This window comes from Cynocephalus volans, chromosome 8 (assembly GCF_027409185.1).
Source record: "Cynocephalus volans isolate mCynVol1 chromosome 8, mCynVol1.pri, whole genome shotgun sequence".
Lineage (NCBI taxonomy): Eukaryota > Metazoa > Chordata > Mammalia > Dermoptera > Cynocephalidae > Cynocephalus > Cynocephalus volans.
The window spans coordinates 135,743,831-135,766,859 of record NC_084467.1 but is presented as its reverse complement, the minus strand read 5'-3'; the positions used below and the strand labels follow the sequence as shown (position 1 = coordinate 135,766,859).

The 23,029-nt window shown below is 35.0% G+C and overlaps 1 protein-coding gene across 3 annotated transcripts in view; it reads right to left on the bottom strand.

Annotated features, from left to right (window-relative positions):
* TOR1AIP1 (torsin 1A interacting protein 1) overlaps positions 1–18,999 on the bottom strand; it is a 32,867-nt gene extending 13,868 nt beyond the window's left edge. For 2 of the 3 annotated variants that reach the window (XM_063105220.1, XM_063105221.1), the window contains exons 1-7: positions 18,128–18,999; positions 16,075–16,149; positions 11,732–11,791; positions 10,551–10,595; positions 4,544–4,585; positions 3,629–3,715; positions 1,329–1,385 (exon numbers count right to left, since the gene is read on the bottom strand). In XM_063105220.1, coding sequence (XP_062961290.1) covers positions 1,329–1,385; positions 3,629–3,715; positions 4,544–4,585; positions 10,551–10,595; positions 11,732–11,791; positions 16,075–16,149; positions 18,128–18,602 — 841 coding nt within the window. In that variant the 5' untranslated portion in view covers positions 18,603–18,999. The remainder of the gene's footprint in view (positions 1–1,328; positions 1,386–3,628; positions 3,716–4,543; positions 4,586–10,550; positions 10,596–11,731; positions 11,792–16,074; positions 16,150–18,127) is intronic. The other variant, XM_063105222.1, reaches the window with a different exon arrangement.
* Between the last annotated feature and the right edge of the window lie 4,030 nt (positions 19,000–23,029).

Sequence of the window (23,029 nt, the reverse complement as noted above, 5' to 3'; positions counted from 1 at the left end):
CTAAGAAGTATTTTATAAATCAATGGCACCTTAGATTCACTGCAATGTATCTTGATCACCATTCATTAGTGTAAAAAGAACTCATTTTTCATATCTGAATAGTATTTCTTTTTTTTTTTTTAAAAGATGACCGGTAAGGGGATCTTAACCCTTGACTTGGTGTTGTCAGCACCACTCTCTCCCAAGTGAGCTAACTGGCCATCCCTATACAGGGATCCAAACCCGTGGCCTTGGTGTTATCAGCACCACACTCTCCCAAGTGAGCCACGAGCCGGCCCTTGAATAGTATTTCATTGCATGGGTACAGCATCATTTATACAGGTAGACACATTTCAGAGTTTCCAGAGATCAAAGATGTAAAGTAAAATAGGGCAAACATATAAGATAATTCAAAGAGTAATTTTTCACAAGTGATTTTTTTGTTTCAACAGTTTATTTATGTCTCAGTTTATAGTCACTAACCCAGAAAATGCTAAAAACCAAAATCAAAAAATACAAAAAATGGAATTCTGTGAACACAGTAATTATAAAACAGATTTCCAAAGGCTTTCTTGGGTGATGTAGAAGGAAAAGAAAGTTCTTGAAGATTTCATACAAAGATATTATCAGTTGATGAATAATTAACTCAAATTCTGAGACTTGATTTGAAAATGGAAAAAGAAAAAAATAGTATTATTTGCTTAACCTAAGAAATACATATGCATTGTTGATAATCTTCAATTCAAAAAATAATAAAAATGTCACTAATGATTCTATTACACCGAACAAATCATTGTTAGCATTTTAATATATTACTTTCCAACATTTTTTGTTATATTTTCTAAACACTAGATCATGAAAATTTTCAAAATTGTAAGCAATGTTATAAGACTTTTATAATGAACACTTGTGTACCCCATCACCTAGTTTACCATTAACTTTTTACTATATGTGCTTTATCACTTATCTATCCCTCCAAACTTTTGCAACAGAGTTGAAATCATACTACAAAATCATACTTATTAGAGTATGTCCATAGAAGTAGGCTCAAACTACTACATTAAACTGAAAACAATCAACACAATATTGCAAGCAAGAACATTCAACAAATCACAGAAAGCAATAGTTTTTTCTTTTGTTTTATAAATTTAAATTCATTTTGGGTACAGAGAATAATAATTCAAGAAGTGAATTTAAGACAGAGGGAGATATCTGATGAGCTTTTTTTTTTTTTAGCATTCACTATGCCTCTTTTTCAACATGTACATTAAATTGCAAGAGGATCTTCAAAAATAAGGACAGCATTTAACCATGCACACAGGTAGACCTGTAAACATGGCTTTACTTACTTTGTGATGACTGCCAAAGTGATTCTGTGTTTTGACTAGATGATCTGCTGGTTTGATCTAAAAAAAAAAAAAAAAATACAGTCCACTATAAATCACATTTAACTTTTTAAACATACATTTTACAAGAGAACAAGCATTTAACCCAAAGAGCAAAAATATTCAGATAAACCCCAAGGGAATTCAACCCGTGGATACATAACATATTTAAAATACATAGTTTCTAAAGAGTCATGTCATATCTAAAAAATTAGCTAATTATGTCTTTTCCCTAACCACTTCTTTTTTTTTTAAAAGATGACCGGTAAGGGGATCTCCACCCTTGGCATGATGTTGTCAGCACCATGCTCAGCCAGTGAGCTAACCTGCCATCCCTACATAGGATCCGAACCCGTGGTCGCGGTGTTATCAGCACCACACTCTCCAGAGTGAGCCACGGGCCGGCCCCCTAACCACTTTTTAAAGAAAAAAATGTAATATGGCATGGGGTAAGGAGATAATGAAACCTTTAAGTTGGAGAAAATTTTGAAAGCTTACAACAATGGATTTTTTAGAAATCATTAATATCCATTTCTGCCTTAAATTTTTCTTGCAAGTGGGCAATATATTATGTATTTTAGTTTACTCTTCTTAAAAACATTTTTTTCATATAAAAGTGGAATTTATAACTAAATTTGTTTAAAAGTGATCTAATTGCTATTTTGGAAACAGAAGATTTTGACACATAAAAGTATAGTGGCTAAATATTTTTGATAGCGTACTCCTATTGCTAAAAAAATTTTCAGCATCAATCCCTGAAACATTTTTCTAACATTATATACACGCAGTACTGAAATAGTACATTAACTATGTGTTATGCATATTGTAAAACAAACAAAAATAGATATATCAAATGGATGACATAAAAAATAAAAATACATTCTAATATTTTCTTTCTGCATTCCAATTGTTCTTGTACCTCTTTGGTGATGATTGGCCAAGAAGATAACCTAGGAAGACCAGTATTCTCCTTAATATTCCTCAACATTTTGTTCTTTAGAGTTGTCTTCTGCATGTGGGTATGTGTGCTTTAATAAAGTCATAAGAACTTAGAATTCTAAAGGGATAAAGGACCTGGACTTTATGTAGTTCCAAACAGCTATATGCTGGTAGCAATAGCAGCAAATTATTGGCTATATTAATGGCTTAGTCTCTAATTTTTAGAGCTTTTCATATATATATATATATATATATATATATATATAAATGTGAAAACTAAATATATATATGTGAAAACTAATAATAGCATTAATTTGAGTGTTTACTATTTGCTAGGTACGTTGCATATATGAATTAATTTAATCCTCACAACAATCCAGATGAGAAGACTGAGGAATGCAAAAGTTAAGTAACTCTCTGAGGGTATGCACCGATTAAAAGTGTTATATATCAACTTTAAGGATTTCTGGATCAAGAAAGAATGGGGAAAAATGAGGAAAGGTGGGAAATATATAGAATACCAAATGTCCATAAATCATCTTACGGGCTTATTTTAAAAGTGGAATGATGAAATAAAGAAAAGGAATTACAGAAATTCTCAGGAGATGGTGAGGGGAAAGTGGAGAATTACTTTTTTTGTGGGACTAAAATATAAAATTACTTGTCATTTATGAAGTTTACAAATTCGTCAGTACCCCCTTAAGCCTCAAATTAATGGTATTTTTCCCTCTTCGGTCAACTCTTTCATTGAATAAACTTAAAGATAAATTCATATGAATAATCAGAAACTATTATTAAAAATAAAAAAAGATTAAAAAAAGAAAAGAAAAACAAGAAAAAAAAAGAAACAGAAACTATTATTGCTAACTTGGTGTGAATTTGAACAATACAGAGACAAAAGCAATTATCAAAGTATATTAAAACTTCCTTTAAAAACCAAAGACAAAAAAACAAACAAAAAATTTCCTAAAGCTAAGTAACACTCCTGATAGTGTGGTAAGTACCAATGCCAATGTGATCAGTTTCTCTACAAAATTCAAAAACAACAAAGAACTCTTCTGAGCACAAAAATATCTTATTTTCCATGAATGCCAAAGCAAAGCTAAAAGTGATTTATTTGTTTAGATTATTACATGATATTACATTACTAATCAGATGTATACATGGAATCAATTTTAATAAACATTAAGTATATAACTTTAAAAATATATTTTTAACAAAATATTTAAAAGTATTTTTTTAAAAAGCAAATTCACAAAATACCTTAATATTTTAACTACAAAGATAGCTCTTATGAGAAGTCACATGTATATAAAGGAATTTACCTCCAGACTCAACAGAATCCCCAGACCTGACGTTCACAGTAGTGAAATCACTGTCAGAGCTGTCTTGATCATCATCTTCAGTTTCTCCTAAAGAGAAGCAAACAATAGAGTAGCATAGCCTTTATTCTAATGCTCAAAAGATCTGGACAAAAGCAAAGTAATTTAACATTAAAAAGAAGGCTTTTTAATTACCACATATAGAATCGCTGTTTATTTATTATGCTTACTACTTTGAATCACAAAGTTCTAAGTGAGCTAAAATTGAGCTCATTTATTTTGTGTTCTCTGAGGCACATAATTATTTCCTAAACAAATATTCGGAGTAATATCTAAAAGACTATTCTGAGGCTTTAATGTAGAGTCAAAAACAAACACAGTAAATCGTGGAAAAATTTTACTTTGGGGGGGGGAACTACAAGTAATTAATGTGCAATTAAATTCAGACAAGATTAGTGTATACATGTGTATTTGTAAGAGTGTGTTGGGGGGTAGGTAGAGTGTACACACACCCACATACAAACATTTCAGTAAGCAGCTGACTAATCTCCGACTATGCTGGACTTAAAAATGGACTAAATTTTATTCTGTACTTTTCAAACAGACTAGTTAATAAGAATTTGGAAGAGTGATTATTTTAATAACATAATCAATAGCCAGCTCATGCCAGAAACAGAAAATATTAGCTTTGCTTAAAATTAACTCAAATAGACCAAAGATGCTTAAAATGTACATAAAGGCTGTCATCACTCATTTTGTCCTATTTTACCTGCCCACTTAAGAGTTCAGATAAGTATGAATTTTTTTCTGAAGAACACTATAGTCTGCCGTCACTTCTTACGTACCTACAAAAATAGGTACTTTTTCTAATGTAAAGAAGATTTAGAATATATTGTATAATATTTAGAAAGAAAATACCTTCTTCAGAGAAACTGAACTTCTGTTGGACACTGGTGGTTTCTAGAAGAAAAAAGCATGTACGTTGTATACAACACCAAAAGCTAAAGCTTAGGAATAAATAAGAGGATCTAATTTAAGAAAATGAAAATAGAGACACAGCAAATAAACTTTTTTTCTGGTAAATCACTAAGAATCTATTATTTCCTCTCAGACTACTTCAGAAATAAGTCTGACACTAACTAGAATCAAAAATAAAGTGTTTATTTTTCCTTTAGTCACAGGTTTATTTGTACTGTATTGTAAAATGTAACCTGTGTGTGCAGAAAACATTAAGTTCTACATTGACAAATATTCCGGTCCCTATTGGTTTACTATATAAGGTTTACTATATTCTCACTCTCCTATTTTCCAGATTCCCTACACTGCCTTGAAATGCCTACTGGACCAGCTGAACTGAAGAACTAGTTCTTTAGTGCTTTGGTGTATGCAAAGAGGAAAAAGGTAATAAAACCCTCTTTCTAGTTCTAACATCCATATACATTGCTGTTTCTCAGAGTAACAGAAAATTCGAACAAAGATAATGAGTAAAACATACCAAACTTTAAAATGTAGTATTTTTATATGGGTTATTTCAAAACTTTTTTAAATAAAGGGAGATGGACCCAAATGCAGGCATTGCACAACTGGCTAAAATATTGGTTAATGATCATATCTAGAGAAATTGCATGATTCAGACTTCTTCAAAAAGCTGAGAAAATTTGTCTTTTCAGCTTTTTCTTTTTCTTTTTGGCTGCTGGCCAGTATGGGGATCTGAACCCGTGATCTCGGTATTACCAGCATCACGCTCTCCCAAGTGAGCTAACCGGCCAGCCCTCTTTTCAGCTTTTATCTCTATGGAGTTCAACTTCTATTTGCATTTTAAAAGGGAAAACAAGATTATGGAAAACAACTGCCAACACATTATATGGTGAATTTGGAAATATTTTTCTCAAATCAGTTTAATTACATTGGTATAATACTAGTCAAACTTTGAGTTCCACTGAAAATACTCCTCCTTGACAGCGGCAAGTGCAAATCAGTAACTGAAATATATTTGCCAACATTTTTACTAGCAAAAAAACTAACTCTAAGAAAACTGTTGATAATACAACATTACTCTTAAAAAGCTAGAATCTGGTATACTAATATGCTTTTTTAAATCTAGGACTAATATGCTTTTTTAAATCTAGGCTCCTTAGGGAGATTGTCCTTTCATTTTCTCTTTTTTGGAGGAGAGAAATAGAAAGTCACACTTGTCTTGATGCTGTTCCCTTAAAAATTTGTTACCCATTTTTTTTTTCTGGCAGCTGGCCAGTATGGGGATCTGAACTTGTGACCTTGGTGTTACAAGGCTGTGTTCTGACCAACTGAGCTAACCAGCCAGCCCTCCAAATTTTTGTATTAATATTTCCATTCCTACAAAAAGGTATTGCTCCCTTTTTGAAGTTTTATTTTCTAAGTGCATAACTATTACAGTACTTCATTTTTTGTACAGCAGTTTCACTTTATTCTTTTATATAACTATTCATTTAGCATGCAAACGAAAGATGTTTCTTATGAATCAATGCTCATATATTAATTATTACATTAATAATATTAAGTCATTAATATCTGCATGGTGCTATGTAGTTTTCCAAAAAACCTTCATGTCTGTTACCTGATTCCCATATCATAAGGGAATACTTTCACAAGTAAGGCTCATAGGTACTAAGTGACTTGTCTAAAGCTGTAGGACTAACATAATAAAAAGGACTTGAATACAGGCTCTTCTTACTTCCAGACTACTACCCTTCTATCACCATATCAGTCTTGTTCATAACAGCACATAGTAATCTACCACCACATCAGTCTTGTTCATAACAGCACATAGTAAGCACTCAATCATTTTCTGAATAAATGAATGAATGATGAAGAAAAGGCTTAGAGCTGAACTGTTCCTAAAATGAGAGGTTCCAATGACTCCTAAGTGTTTAAGTCACATAATACAGTAGGGTTTACTAAAGTTACATTAGGGCATCATGTTTTACACAGTTAACTCTAAAAATTATTTGGTATAGCAAAACTGCTTTAGCTATGGCTGAATTGACTTTAGAATCTATAATAATATAAAGAAATCTACAATAATAGAAAAATTGATTTTAGAATCTATAATATGTTCAAGATTTACATTCATTTATTTAGAAAACACGAATAGTATAATAACCCCTTTTATTCTAATATATTTTATATTTCCATAAACATTTGAAACTTTGAATTTGTCTAGAGCCAATTCACCTAATAATCAATCCTCCATATACCAGCCTGCCTACAACTCTACCTCCTTTCTTCTATTTATCTTTGTTTTGTCTAATTAGCATGGGGGGGGGCGGTGTTAAGAATTATTTTTTAGCCAGCTTACATTAGGGGGTTTTTCCCATTTATTTTTAATACTTCTAATGTGTCATCATATTTTAAGTATTTAATTAAAAATAGATAAAATCCATGATTTAACACTTTAAAGACTTTTAATCTAGTATCTATCTAAAGACCCCATCTTTAGAATTTTGTTTGTAACAATAAATATTTATAAACAGTATATATATATATATATTTTTTTTGTTTGTTTGTTTGTTTGTTTTTTTAAAGATGACTGGTAAGGGGATCTTAACCCTTGACTTGGTGTTGTCAGCACCAAGCTCTCCCAAGTGAGCTAACCGGCCATCCCTATATAGGGATCTGAACCTGTGGCCTTGGTGTTATCAGCACCACACTCTCCCAAGTGAGCTATGGGCCGGCCCTTATAAACAGTATTTGAGAGATGAACAGTAACTCGTTATACAACGCTATCTTGATTCCATCACTAAAACCGAAAAAACAATATTATTTTGTTTCATAATTCAATAATATCTATGAATTAGACATCTTAATAATAAATCCTATAGATCTGACAAATAATCATCACTGAATCAGGCTATCCACTGCTTTGGCTACATGCACATTTTAAAATATGGTTTTCATTGTAGTAAATGAAGTTCAAGAAACCCAAGACTACTATGATTAAGAATATCATTCTAAAAATTATTTAACATAAGATGTCTCAGATAAAGAGTCACAGCTAATATGAGAGTGTTGTCTCTAATATAAGGTTTAATTTCTCATACCGCATGGTCTCTAAAAGTACAAGAATGTCCATTACAAGACAAACTGCAGTATTTGCAAATCTCCTTCCTCACTTTGCCTGGTATTCATCCTTCAAAATTCAATTCAAATGTCATCTCTAACACATAAAGCCTCCCGATACTCTCCCACTGAGTAGTGTGCCTGTCTAGGCTCCCATACACAAATACTGTACCACTATTCTAGCACTTATAAAATTACAATGATTTTTAAACTTGCTTTTCTTTTCCATTATATCATGTACTCCTACGAGGTATAGAAAAAAATTTTCATAGCTCTTTATGTTCCTAGCATTTAGGTCAGTCACTGACATACAGAAGGTGATTAAAAATAAATGTTTTTTCAATGAATGAACTGATTTTATGATCACAGAATAAATACTCAAGAGTTAAGTTTTGTTAAGACTTTTGGTAATATTTCTTATACTATGATAAATGACATTTCTTAGCAACTTAAGAAAAATATTCTGAAATTAGTGCTCGATAATTAGATTTCAGGGCTTGCTGGTTAGCTCAGTTGATTAGAGCAAGTTGCTGATAACACCAAGGACGAGGGTTTGATCCGTCTACACAACCACAAAAAAAAAAAAAGATTTCATTAAAAGTATTAAACATTGCCTCCCTTTTTATCTTTTTAACCTACACTGCAAATAACATACAGATAAATATTTAAAATACAATCTGATGATGAATCAGCAGCATCTACAATTACATAAGCTTTAATTTCATTTCCCTGTTTTGTTATTCAGCTTCCTTTATTTTAAATTTGGCTGCTACATGTAGAAAGTTAAAGCATTAAAAAAAAAATATTTTTTTGAAAAGGTTCTTCTTCCCCTATGCTTATGCAGAAGCTTTGAGAAATTAATATCTTATCTGGAGCAAAAATATCCTGAATAAAATAAAGTTGTTTTAGAAATTATAAAGGCTGTGGCTTCAACAAATATATAAACAAATGGCAATAATTAAACCATGATGTTTAGTAGGTGATACTTTTCCAACAACCTGAACTGATTAGGGAAGCTACTTTCAGAAGTCCTGGGTCTTTATGTTTGTTTTAAAAATAGATCATTTACAATCATCTCATCTGGTGGAGACCAACCACTTTCTGTTCACGTTCTTTTCCTTGGCCACAGTTTTTAAGGAAAATACAAAGTTTCAGATACATCCTAGCCTGTAAGACTCATAAAATTCCCCAGATATTTTGAAAATTCAGGTGCTGAAGCATCTACATTTCTACTATAGACTTTCCTACTCCTAGACACTTAATGGGAGTGCTTGGTGTGAGGAGTGAAGGGTACTCAAGAAAATAAAAACTCTGCTTACTTTGTGTTTTGTCTGGGGACAAAAATGAAAATATCACAAATGAGACTGCCATTCTTTCTCAAAGGAAGAATAGACAGAATACAGGAGTTACGTCTCCTTTCTTCTTGTATTGTTGGTACAATCTAATATGGAGTGTTGTAATAAATATAGGTTCAGGCAAGCATGTAACTCCTGAATTTACTCTTAGAACAAACGAATGACAATTTTGGTGATTTGCTGTCTTTATTCCTGCCATGAGTATAAAAAAGGGGTCAGCAAACTTTTTCCACAGAGGGCCAAATAGTAAATAATTTAGGATTAGTAAGCCACTTAAGGTCTCTGTCACTTTTTTTTTTCCCCCAAACATGTAAGAATCCTTTCTTAGTTCATGGGCTGTACAGAAACAGAATGGGCACTGGATTTTTACCCAGAGGCTGTAGCTTGCGGATCCCTGGTATAGATTCCTTTAAGACTGTTCAATGTCAATCATGCCTTTGAGAATAGAGTCAGAGTGGGGCAGCAAGAAGGAAAGGGGAAAGAATAGTTTAAAGATATCATTAGAATTCAAGCTCCATGAATGGCCACTTCATAGACTTCAAGATGTACTAACATTACTATAAAAAGAATTAGATGGTGCCATTCTCTACATTAATCCCACAGAAGATGACTTGAAAAAGTAAAGCACTTTTTTAAAGTTAGTTTTTATTATAAAGTACTTATAAAAATGATTCTTAAATCTAGCTCACAAAGTGAGCGTGTTAGATTATTTCAGTTCCAAGTCTCTTCCAATTAAGAATCAATGGCTTAAAATTTTTTTTAAAAGTTTTTAAATAAAGTACTTGAGAAACTCTGGTGGTTAAAAGTACACATGATAAGTTGCATCCTACAAGGGTCATTTACAGTACCCAGACACCATAAATCTCCAAGTCTCTACAGAAATCAGGATGAGCTTAAGTGAAATATGAATTTAACAGAGGAAGTTGCAACTATGTATAAAGAAAAATGAAGCTTCCCTCTTTTTGCCTTATCTTCAAATTTAGAAAAGAATTAAAACTTAAAACTAAGTCCAACCACATTCAAGGTGGGTTCACTTAAAACCACAGATCCTGGTATCTCATAGATCTTACACCAAGGAAAACTCTGAAAAGAGTTTAAACCACCTCAACAAATATGACAAGGGACACTAAACTTATCATGAAAAAATCTCAAATTTACTTTCTAAATCAAGGGAAAAATCTTAACAGGTAAGATTTTCTTTCAACAGTGTGAATTTAACAAAGGCTAATAAAAACTAAATTGATTTGTTATTACATGTTCTTACATGATTTTAAACAATATAAAACATTATTTCACATAAAATAAAAATCAATGCTATTAAGGTAGGTTATGATCATAGGGACAGTGTTCTACAAGCTCAGATAATGAACAAAGTCATATTCTCAAGCCAGTGACCAAATGTGTGTACTCTTACATTTTACTGATAATCAGAACCTTCAAAGAAAACCTATAAGAATCAGAGATAAACAAACCTAATCCACTCATTTTATTATTTCCATTAGTTTTGTATGCCGAATCTGCAAGAGAAGTAGGAAGAATATGATTAGAACTAAACAGGAAATGCATCATATGGTTTTTTACCACAAGTTCATCATCAAAACCTTAACAGGTCTTTATTGTTATAATACTTAAAAGGGTAGTCAACTGTCAATCAAATCAACATAATCCTTTGTTAAAGGGAATGACTGAGGAGCAATAGAGACCTAACGTAAAGATTTTTAAAAAGTTTCCATTTTAGTTCCCATGATAAAGCATCCTTAAGGGCCAATAAACAGAAAATGGAGTAGAAGTAGATTGCTTGGGGTGATCTTACTAGTTTTATTTCACAGTCATGAAATCAATTTAAGGGCAAGACTTTTTAAGGTTTTAGTCAAAAAGAAATGTAATTGAGGCAGGGAAATTTTACAGTCCTGTGCCACAAAGCCTCAGTCTTGAATTTTTTATTAGCACTATATACTGGGAAAATAAAAAGTCCCTGACCTTAGTTTAAAAACATCATGCTGGGCCGGCCCGTGGCTCACTCGGGAGAGTGTGGTGCTGAGAACACCAAGGCCCCGGGTTCGGATCCCATATACGGATGGCCGGTTTGCTCACTGGCTGAGCGTGGTGCTCACAACACCAAGTCAAGGGTTAAGATCCCCTTACCGGTCATCTTTTAAAAAAAAAACAAAAAACAAAAAAAAAACATCATGCTAACAAAAGAACCATAGCAACATATAAGAATCAACCTCTACCCCACAAATATATATAATCAATAATAAAAAAAAAGAAACCACCTCTTAAAAAGAATGATGAAGCCCTTTATATTTTTAGTGGAAAGAACTCTCAATATATGTTAAATGAAAATACAAACAAGAAGGTGCAGAAAAGAGTATTGATTGGGCCAAAATTCATGTTAAAAAAGGAAAGAAAAAATAATTTATACATAAATTTCCTTAAATCTCCAAAAAATATGTCTGGAAAAATTAACTGACAACATTGGTTGCTTCTGATGAAGAGACTGGGTGGCTAAAAGACAGAGGGGACAGGCAGACTTTTCATTATATATCTATAGTAACTTTTAAGTTTTGAACCACATGAATACAGGTACTAGCCTATTTAAAAATAAAACTGTATTTATAAAAATGTAAAACCAACAGACAAAATCTCTTACCAGATCTTGAGCTTCTTAGAGGGGGTCTACATAGGCTGATGATAAGATCTTCAGTCTCCACTAATATAAGAAAAGAAAAGATTTTAAAAATACAAAATGTGAAACAAACTAGATTATATAATCACCCCTTTATTCAACAAATGATTATGGAACTTGTCATTATGCTGAGAATGAGAGACAAGTTTCCTGTCATATAAAATTTATGGTCTTGATGGAGAAATTTGCAATTTTTCTTAGCAGACTATATTTGTACAAAAGGAAAGAAATACTAAATAAAACTCTTCTAAATTGCTCAATAAAGAACCAAAATCTGGGCTGGCCAGTTAGCTCAGTTGGTCGGAGTGCAGTGTTATAACACCATGGTCAAGGGTTCAGATCCCCTTACCAGCCAGCCACCAAAAAAAAAAAAAAAAGCACCAAATCAATTATATATTCCATTTGTAGCTTACCCTCTTTGTGGATCATTTATGGTGCATTTTAAGTTTAAGGTTAACTTCCTGAGAGTAAATGCACTCCTTCCAACTATTTAACCTTGTAAGTGTTTAGGAAATGCAAACTCTAATTTTAAAGAAAATGTTATTGTTAGCCAGGGTTCATTTCAGACTGTCTATGGCTTAATGGCATACGGTTAGTGGAAAAGCTAGTCCTATTAAATAAAACATTAATTTTAGTCTAGAAAACCACTTATAAAGGTATGTTTTCTCAAAGAGCCTAAAACAACATAATCTAAACCCAATATATATCTAAATTTGAGGTATATTATGTTTTGTTTCATTCATCTTTACAAAATAGCATTATGTTTTGGCTCTGTATGAGTTGCAAAAATGATACTCTGGAACTCTGAGAATCCCTCTAAATGTTCGGGCTCTAAGATTCTATGAAATATCTATCTTGTTGTTAGCGTTTCACATATCAAGTATTTAGAACCTACATATGTAGGGTACTTGGAGACAGTATCAGAGAGTAAAATAGTCAATACCCTTCTTTGTTAGAAGTCTCCCTCACTTGTTGGCTTTTGCTCACCACTGCACCCCCAGCATCAAGCATGAGGACTGGCACAAAGTAGGTGCTCAATAAATATCTGGAGAATAAATGAATGCTGTAACTACAGCAGCTAAAGAATCAAATGTTCATGACAAAATAACAAGCATTCAAAAACATCTATGAATTTTTAGTGAGAAACAACAACTAGTAGAACAAAAATACCTATTTAACTTTAGGAAAAGTAAATGAAATTTGTCCTAATATATTTTTATATTATAAAATTAGTTTCATGATTTCTAGAAAGGAATAAATCTGGCCATAGAGGAATAACAGTTATGCAGGTATATATGAACTGAATTGGTTAAACAACGTATTGGCTAATTTAATGAGAAAACAATCCGTTCTGGAATTTCAAACAATGAGAAGATTTTGAACTATATCCCTGTTCTAAACTAATATAATCAACATTTTTCAAATCTTCCAAAAAAAAAAAGATGGCCAATGGTGTAGATGTTTTAACTAGGTTGTTTTAGAAGGTGCACTCACCTTCTACCTTCTAAAAGGTCTTGATTACTAAGGGCATCTTTGCATAAATTTCTCTCAGACCACACCAGTGGCCCTACATACAATTACAGGACCATTTTGAATACCAAAGTTAAACTGAAAGTCTACAATTCAATTAGGAGGAAGGGCCTATACTTAAACTTGTACTTAAAGCAGTCCTCCATCAAAAAGTAACTCCTGTTTAAACAATTCTTCTTAGATAGACTTTATAAACATTTATTTAATAATTCCCTAAATTCTTCCTCCTTTCATTAAGAGGCATGAGACTGAAATATGCCAAGTTCTTGATACAGTATGATTTTTTTTTTTTTTCCCGTCAGCTGGCTGGTAAGGGGATCCCAAACCTGGACCACCCTCTCACCAACTGAGCTAACCAGCCAGCCCTACAGTATGATTTTTAAAAGCACCTTTTAGAGGAAGAGAACCCTATCTCAAATCTCCCAAAGATGGACATACCCTATTTCTAATTATATTGAATGCAGAGTGTGCTATTGATAAGTTTCAGATAATCTACATATGGGTTCTGTAGTGGATTGAGTTATGTTCTCCCAAAACTCACTGAAGCTTGAATTGTGTTCCCAAGTTTTATGTATTAGAAACTTGGCCCCTACTCTGACTATTAAGAGGGTGGGAAATCCTATTATGGTAAATGAAAGGTGGAGCCTTGAAGAGGTGATTGGATTGTAAGACCATGCAGTAGTGAATGGATTAATAATGGTGGCCAGGGACATGGTTCGAAGGGCTTTAAAAGAAGAGGAGAGTCTGTCTTTCTAACTCTTCTCTCTCTGCTTCCACCATCTTGCAATGTGAGATACCTGTGTCACTGTCACTGCCACCAGATGGACTCTGGACTTCCCAGCCTCAGAAACTGTAAGCAATAAATTTCATTTTCTTTATAAATCACCGAATTCCATGTACTTTGTTATAAGCAACATAAATGGACTAATATAGGTTCCCTTCAAAATCTATTGTCTATATAGGGAAATGTTTGGTTTTTTCAATTTCCAATTATGGCATAAACTTCTTGAGAAAAAGGACACGATTAACAAAAATTTTACAAACTTTATATCTCCTGTAAAGTGCCATAAGAAAAAAAACCAAAACCTTATTACCTGCATGTTTTACTGTGTACAAAGTGATTTCACATGTACTGTCTCATTTCTCCAGTGGCCCTGTGAGTTACGCAGAGCAAATAATATAGATAAAGGCCTGAGGCTCGAGGTGGGTGGGTAACTTGACCAAGGTACAGTACTGTTTCCACAACACTATGTAGCCATGTACCTCATTTGCAGTCTTTAAATACAGGTCTAATATAAATTCCAAAAAGACTGTTCATGACATTCTATTATATAATAATAGCCTATACGGTGGTGCTCAACAGTCTTCATTATACCAATTTACTTAATTTATAATTCTTATAAATTTATTCTAGATTAAAAATTTGACATATTTTTGCTTTTTCCTGGTATAAGGAACATACAACTAAATCTACAGTAAATAAATTCAACATTACAGTTTTTACAAACGGCCTGGAAAATCTGATGATAGCACTTATTACTCAAAGCATTTTTCTAAGTAGTTTATAATCCTAATACAGTAACACAGACTGTTCAAGGACTTAAGCATAAAGATTTTGTTTATTTGAAACTGAACTTGAACTGGATATACTTTATTCTAAATTGAGAATAGAATAATTCAAATTATAAAGCATAATCTTTTAAAAGCAATAAAGTCAGGATCTGGGTAATAAAAACCAGGGATGATCAGTTTCAACAGCTATAATATTTTATTATGGTGGGACTTTCCTAATATCAAAAAAAGCAAATTGAAAATAAATGGAATTAAAACCTAAAGCATTAATAACTGAACTTAATCCTTTCTCCAACTTTTCAAAATATTTCAAAGTTTTTAAAACTTAAACAGAGAATTAAATGTAGCCTACTTCCATGTTACATTCTAAGATAATTTTTTTTTATACTTTAACATCTCTGAAATTGAGATGCATCATATAATCTATAGCATATTACCATAAATTACAAAATAATTGGCAGCATTTTCTTCCTTCTAGGTAGTACATAAAACAATGATGGTGTACCTTACAAATGACTGGCATCTTAGATTTGATAAAACATAGTATTAGGGCCGAGCCCGTGGCGCACTCGGTAGAGTGCTGCGCTGGGAGCGCGGCGACGCTCCCGCCGCGGGTTCGGATCCTATATAGGAATGACCGGTGCACTCACTGGCTGAGTGCCGGTCACGAAAAAAAAAAAAAAAAAAAAAACATAGTATTAAACTGACAAGATTGATCATATTATGTCAAGATTTTACTATGCAGTAAACTTGATCCATTTTAAATAGAGGACAGTGTGACATATTCATTCATTTGACACTTCAATTTTATTAAGTGGTTAATTATTGCATAACAGAGTGACACTGGGCAACTTGGCTGAAAATGAAAGGAGAAGATAATATCTGGGTTTGAATTTTAGCTCAGTCACATTATCATGTGGTTTAGAGAGTCTTAGCTATTCTGAGCTCTGATTTTTCTCATCTCTAAAATGGGTGTAATATCTATCCTGCAAGGTTGTATGGATTAATATACACAAAGTGGCTGGTACTTTGAGTAGGCACTCAAGTGTCCACCCTGTCTTGCAAAATTCAATGAACATCTGATAAAAGAAAACTCATGAAACTTTTAATGTGATACGATTTGAGAACTTGATGAACCAGGCCAAAATCTGTACATAAAGAATGTTGGCAGGTAAAGAGAAAAACAAAAAATTAATTATTCTTACCTGGAGACTCTTGTGTTCTCCTGACAGTTTTTGAAACTGTTTGGCTTAAAACAGTTTGGGAAGATGGTTCATCCTCTAAAGAACAAACATGAAAAGAGTTAAAAGTCAGAATATATGACCTGAGGGATTATGGTACAAATTATAAATATCAACAGCAATATATAAGCAAAAACGCAAATAATTTTTTTAGAAACGTTAAGTATACCAAGACTTAGGAATTAAAGTAGTCATTGCTACTTTTAAGACAAAATATAACTAATTCATCAGAATATAAAAATAAGCCATTCACCATTGTTGCTTTACAACAAAACTACATTACTTTAGAAAACTAAAAAGATGGGTTAGTGTGGAAAAATAATGTGGAAAAAAAGGAGTCAAAAGAGTGAAAATGTTCTGGTCCTTAAATATTTACTAAAACAGAGGTAAATTTCTTACTTGTTTAAAAAAAATGTGGCCCATATATAACTGTACTAGGTTCTGAGAGTTAATACAAAGTAACACTTATTTATTACACACCATGTGCAAAGCATTCTCACTAACACAAATACTTAAGTTACAATCAAATACATATAATAGGATCCTTGTCCTAAGAAGTTTATAATATTAAAAGATAAAACTAACATGTATACGGGCTAAACTTTCTTGAATTGCTACACCCAAAAAGTCACTTACATAAGTTTAACATAAAGTTTCCAAGATGAACAAGTCTTCAAATGTGTCGGCACATTAAGCCTCAGCAGGTAAACTTGCAGCCTATTTACTGTGCTCTAGACTGAAAACCCACTCTTCATATCCATCAATGGTCTACCTCTAACTACATCATCTCATGGTGACTTAAATCCCCTGACTTTTTTACCTCAAAGGTGCCTTACGTGGGGCTAACCTGAAACCTTAGCTGTGACTCAGTGTTAGATCCGAGAGTGGGGGGCAGGGTAGAAAAAGATGGGTTAAGGAAACTGATTCACCTGTGACTTAAATCTGAAGCTACATACTCAGCATCCTTTTGGTTGGTCCATTTATATGAAAACTTTGTTTTTTAGGTTATAGCTGTAATGTTTATTTTTCCATTTTTTAATTGAAACTTAATTGACTATACATATTTGTGTCCATCGATGGATGACGGGACAAGGAAAATTTGGTATATATACACTACGGAATACTACTCTGCCATAAAAAATAATGAAATTCTGCCAGTCACAGCAACATAAATGAACTTAGAAAAAATAATGTTAAGTGAAATAAGCCAGGTACAGAAAGAGAAATACCGCATGTCTTCACTAATAAGTGGGAGCTAAAAAAAAAAAAAAAAAAAAAAGAAAACTTTTAAACTAATAGAGTATCGTTTTGTCAGGTTACTTGAGGGTACTGTGAGGGCCACCAACGAGGCGCATTTCTAGCAGAGACCTGAGGAACCTGAGGAAGAGCGATCAGTTTAAGTTCATCAGGCATCGGGAGCTTCAGTTCAGAATAACTGAGTTACTCCACTTCGGGGTATTTGGTTGGGTCTCAAATCAATTCACGAACTCCACCATCCCTCGAAACGCCCATTCACAAAATTTCCCCTCCTCCTCTCCCCACCTGGGTGGGGTCAGAAAAAGACTGGAAGGTTAGATTAGAACCGTGATCCTCAGCTGGGGGCTTCTTGCCTCTAGGCGTTAAAGAAGGAAATGGAAGTGGCTTCGGTAGAAACATCCGCAAGACAAAGGGAACTGAAATGAAACCAAGCCTGGGGCCCCTCGCCATCCCCTCGTGAAGGCCTGCAGAAAGGGGCTGCCCTGACTCCCCTAAACTGATGCCCAGGATGGGCAGAGCGTCCGGTCCGCTCCGCACGACCATCTCTCTTCTCCTCCCTTCCGCGCCTCCTTCCCGCCCGCGGGTCGAGTAGACCCCGCGCGGGGGCGCACGTCCAGCAGGGGCCGAGGAGCCACCGACCGCGGGGGTCCTGAGCTCCACGGAGGTGCACGCCTGTCCGAGGAGCGCACACACTCGAGCGCCCGCCTGCTGCGCGCGCTGCCCGGCTTGCGGCTGAGACTGTTACCTCCACCGTCCTCACCTTCGGAGGAGTGAGAATCTCGTAACCCTCTCCTGGTCGTAACCGGAGACGGCTGTAGCTGAGGCTGCTGTGACTGCTGCTGCTGTAGGCGGGTAGTCCTGCGCGTCTTCATCTCCTCGGCTTCCTGAAGTCTCGGCTGTCTTCGCTGCCTAGACCGAAGGTAGTAGGCGTTTTCTTTCACTTCCTCTTTCGCAAAATCGGGCCGGAACTCTTCTGGCGGGGCTCGTTTTCCCACCGGGGACCTTTCTTTGATCTCCCGGGGCTCGAAGTCGCCGTACACTTTTGGCGGCTCTTCTGAGAACCTCACTTCCCGCCGGCCCTGGCGCGACAGAGGAGTTCCGTACGCAGGCGCGTCACTCCCGCCGCCATTTTGGGGGGCCAGCCGGCGCCTTCCTTCTCGAAGGGGGGCTCTGGGCGTGACGTACACCCCCCATCCTTCCCACACCGGCTCCGCCCGCCGCTCCTCGCCCGCCATAGTTGTTGACGTAGCTTGAGTCGATCGCTAAGGTGGTTTTGCTGCCCGTAGATTCTCTTGCCGGTGGTGGCGATGGCTTCTCGGGGGTGATGGGCGGTGGTCGCAGTAGTCAGGGAGGCAGTTGAGAGTCGCCGGGGCCGCCGCCCGCGTCGTCGCTGCTGTGCAGCAAACCTGCCTCTGGGCCCATGGTGTGTTCTGAGGGCTGTGGAAGAGGCTGTGCCTGAGCTGGGTCAGCTGCTGTGGGTCACTCCCGCCTCCTGGCTGGAGGCACCAAAGAGGAGGAGAAGGGGGAGGAGGACGTGTCTGTCCTAGGCCTTGCGGGAGGGTGAGTGGGGGCGACGGAAGGGTGGCAGGGCAAATTGCTTGTCCCAAGCCCAGCCGCTGGTCCCCTAGAGTACCAAGTCTCCGGGAAAGGGCGAGTGAGACGGAGGTGGAGAAGAACGAGTTTCAGCCCTCGCCCCAGGCTGTTGCGCAGTTTTCCTGGAACCTTTTTGGTCGGCTACTTTGGCCATGCCTTCCCAAGCATCCCTAGAAGGAGTGATGGTCAGAGAGATACTTTTGCATGTGTCATCTTTACATGGCGGATATTTTAGTTTCAATATCGTTATGAAGACGGTTTACCAAGTTTAAAATTTTAAATCACCTGTTGAGGGTGTACGAAATCGTATCTACAGTCATACTCACTGGGTGGATTGCCACTTGCGAAATGTACCCATAGCAAACATAACCTTATTCCTGGTCTTTCATGTAAAAGTTCTATTCCAGCAGCACTGCAGCTCTGTTCGGAAGACCTTATCAGTGCTGCGTTATCACCATGAGAAATGAACAAATACTTTGTTTAAAGGCAGCATTGTAATTTTCAGTTGTGATCCATTATTTTTGCTTTCATCTGGGCATGACAGCATACTGCATTTGATTTAGGGTTATTGCGTTTAGTTTACGGAATAAGAAAGCATGATAAAACCTATTTGTTTCACCTCTGTATACCATATTTATAGATGTGGATAATATGCAAATATTTAACCAAATGTAGACAAACCGAGGGAAGGTCGAATAAGTTACTGTAAAGTCTGAATAATTATTGAAAGAAAGCTAATGTTACTTTCAATTATACAACTTCTTGGAGGATTTTCTATGATTGGTTTCAGTGAACATATTTTAAAAATAGTAATTTAGTTACCAATTACAATTAATGATTCTGGAAATTTAAAGGTGTTTGTTCTTTAAGTATTTTAACAAATACTTTAGAATGTTTTTGGGGAACTCAATTGTTGCTCAAACTTGGCATAAATTTCAGTTGCTTAGGTCTTAAGGTGTACTATGTCTTCACTAATAGTCCGTAAATTTGGCCACAGACACGAGGAATTACATTTTTTAGAGAGTCAACATAGGTTTAAGCATGTTAGGAGTGTAGTTTAGTTTAGCTTTATTATATACAATATAGCCAAAGACACTGGAGGAGTAGTAGCAAGAGAGTGCTACTTTTTTTTCCCCCCAGTCCTATTAGGGAAAATGAAGAGGATACTTTCTCTTCTTAGCCTGAGTTAGATGGTATATTTAGAAGCTTAGGAGACCATTTCCAACAAAGTGCTGAATAGTATTGATACTGGGTAATACTTGGCTTTTATTTACTTATGTTTTAAGTAATGCAGTCTCTGTCAGGTAGCAATTATATTACTCATTAACACGTAATAGTAAAAGTTCTTTAATAGATACAATTATTAAAGGATATAAATATCATAGTACTAATATTCTAAGTTCATATTATAAACATTAATGCATATGTTAAGAGCCTTCTTAAAACACTTACCCGGACAGCTGACTATATAAAAACTTGGATACAGGCTTGTAAAACTTAGGTTTAGGGAACATATTAAAAAAGACAAGAGGTTCTACATATTATTAAATAATTAGTACATGTGTTATTTTGTAATTAAAACTGTAAAGGCTTAGGAATGGCTTTTCAAAGAAATGAATAGAGAATGTAAAAGTAAAATCAGAGGCATGGTAACTTTAATGTTAACACATATTTGCTTAGGATTTTCCCTTCTTTGTCTAGGTTATAAGAATACATAACTCTAGCTTGTACCATAACTGCCACCTAGAAAATTTACAAATGCCAAACTTTCATCACTAACTGTGAGGTAAAGCTAAACTCTTGTCAAACCAGATATTCTGCTGTGGATATTTTTCAAACTGCAAGGTTGTCACAAAAGAGGTGACATAACAGAGACATTAGACTCATAGCCAATATTATAAGGGATTTGCTGGGCCACCAATATCAAGAGGAGGCCTGAACCCTGGATATTAAATAGTTACTTTGGGAATCTGAGAAATTTAGAGGAATTCAGTGAGTCAAGACAGGTAAGAAATGATTATAACAAAGAATAGACTCATTAATTCATAGATTTATTACACACCTATTCTGTGCCGACAAGATGATGACTACATTTATTCTGTATTAGGGGAGAGAGATACACAAAAAGTTGTAATTCAGATTATATGACTGGCATTAATTCACATGCTTGGCTTTTAGGGCTAGGTTTAGAAATCCTGTGCTCTTGACACCAGATCTCTAAATCAGCCATTTTAGATGAAACTCATTTTATTTTAAAATAATAAACTTGTGCAAGAGTCTTTTTGTTTAGGGTAAGCAGAAATTCAGCTATTTAAAGAGAGCATCTATCAATTCATTATGCATAATATTCATGTTTCTAGTTGGATAGGGAAATAAGTAACTTTGGGGTTGTGGCGTGGTAGAAAGGGGCAACATTGTTGATTTCAATAAGGAAGAGATGTTTAAAATATTAAATAAGAGGAAGTCAATTAAAGACAGTAGCTGGCTCCATTTATCCCCCATTCTCACAAGTGATAGAAAAATATTTTAAAGACTTAATACAAATGAAAATGTCTAGCTGAAAATGTTATACTGAAAGTAAAAAAATGAAGTGAATAGAATATAATATTCTTCCCTTCATTTTTGGTTGAATTAGAAATTGCAGTCAATTCAGCAGCAACTGAGTGTTCCCAAATCCTGTGACATCTGCCAAAAGAGAAAAATTGAAAGGTAAAGGCACCAAAAATCATGTTATCCAGGAATCATTAATTTAGTAAATAGTTGAGCTTCTGCTATGTAGTAGGTCATCCCTGTTTTAGGTGCCAGGGATACACTTCTCACTGTGTGTTGGAGACACAAAGATTACTCAGAGCCCAAATATTAAGAGCAACGAGAAGCCCAAAGGGCCTGCACTGAAACAACTCACTCAAGAAGGGAGAAACAAGGCGCAGCCTCGAGTTGGTATTTGCTTCAGCTTTTTATTGTAAAGACAAGGAAATACAAGAGAAAAAACAACTTATCATTTATCAAAGGAAGGAAAATAAATTGGCTATGGGGCAATCTCTGGAAAACATGTTGAGAAACAAAGGAAAGGGAATATAAAGCTGGATAAGAAATGACCTTAATGTTCTTATCTAATCTAGCAGAAACTATTTGCTGTTTTCAGTACTTAGGTTCTGCATAAGGGCATTTAGGACTTTTGCCCTTTGTGAACTTCCTGTTCTTTGTCAAGCCTATGTGCTCCCATAAGCAGTGAGCAAAATAAAGTAAAAATCAGAAAACCCTTCCTGAATGCAAATGAAAACCACAATGAGATATCTCACTCCAGTTAGAATGGCTATTTTTAAATATTTTAGACAGAAAATAACAATTGCTGGCAAGGGTGCAGAGAGAGAAAAAGGAACTCTCCTACATTGTTGGTGGAAATGTAAATTGGTCCAGCCATTGTGTAAAATACTGTGGAGATTCCTCAGAGAACTAAAAGTAGATCTACCTTACACCCACCTATCCCACTGTTAGGTATATATCCAAAGGAAATGAAATCAATATATTGAAGAGACACCTGCACTCACATGTTCATTGCAGTACTATTCACATTAGCCAAGAGATGGGATCAACCTAAATGCCCATCAATAGATGAATGGGTTAAAGAATTGGAATACTATTTACACAGTGGAATACTATTATGCTATTTTTTAAAACCTATCATTTGCAGCAACATGAATGGAACTGCAAACTATCATGTTAAGTAAAGCAGTCAAAGACAAATACTGCATGATCTCACTCATGTGTAATCTTATAAGAAAAAAGAAAAAAAAGGAGTGGTTCTCATAGAAGTAGAGAGTAGAATAATGGTTACTAGAGACTGGGAGGAAAGAGGGAACAGAGGCGAGGGAGGTGGTGGATTAACAGTACAAAGCTAGGCTATCTAAGTAGCATTGTACATTGGTACAGCACAAATATGTATAAGTAAGTGTTAAAAAAAAAAAATCACGAAAAACACCTCCTGCTTCTTGGAGTTTGTATTCTGTGGGAGGAGGCAGACAAAAATCAAAATAAGTAAAATAGTGTGTTGATCAGAAGTGTTATG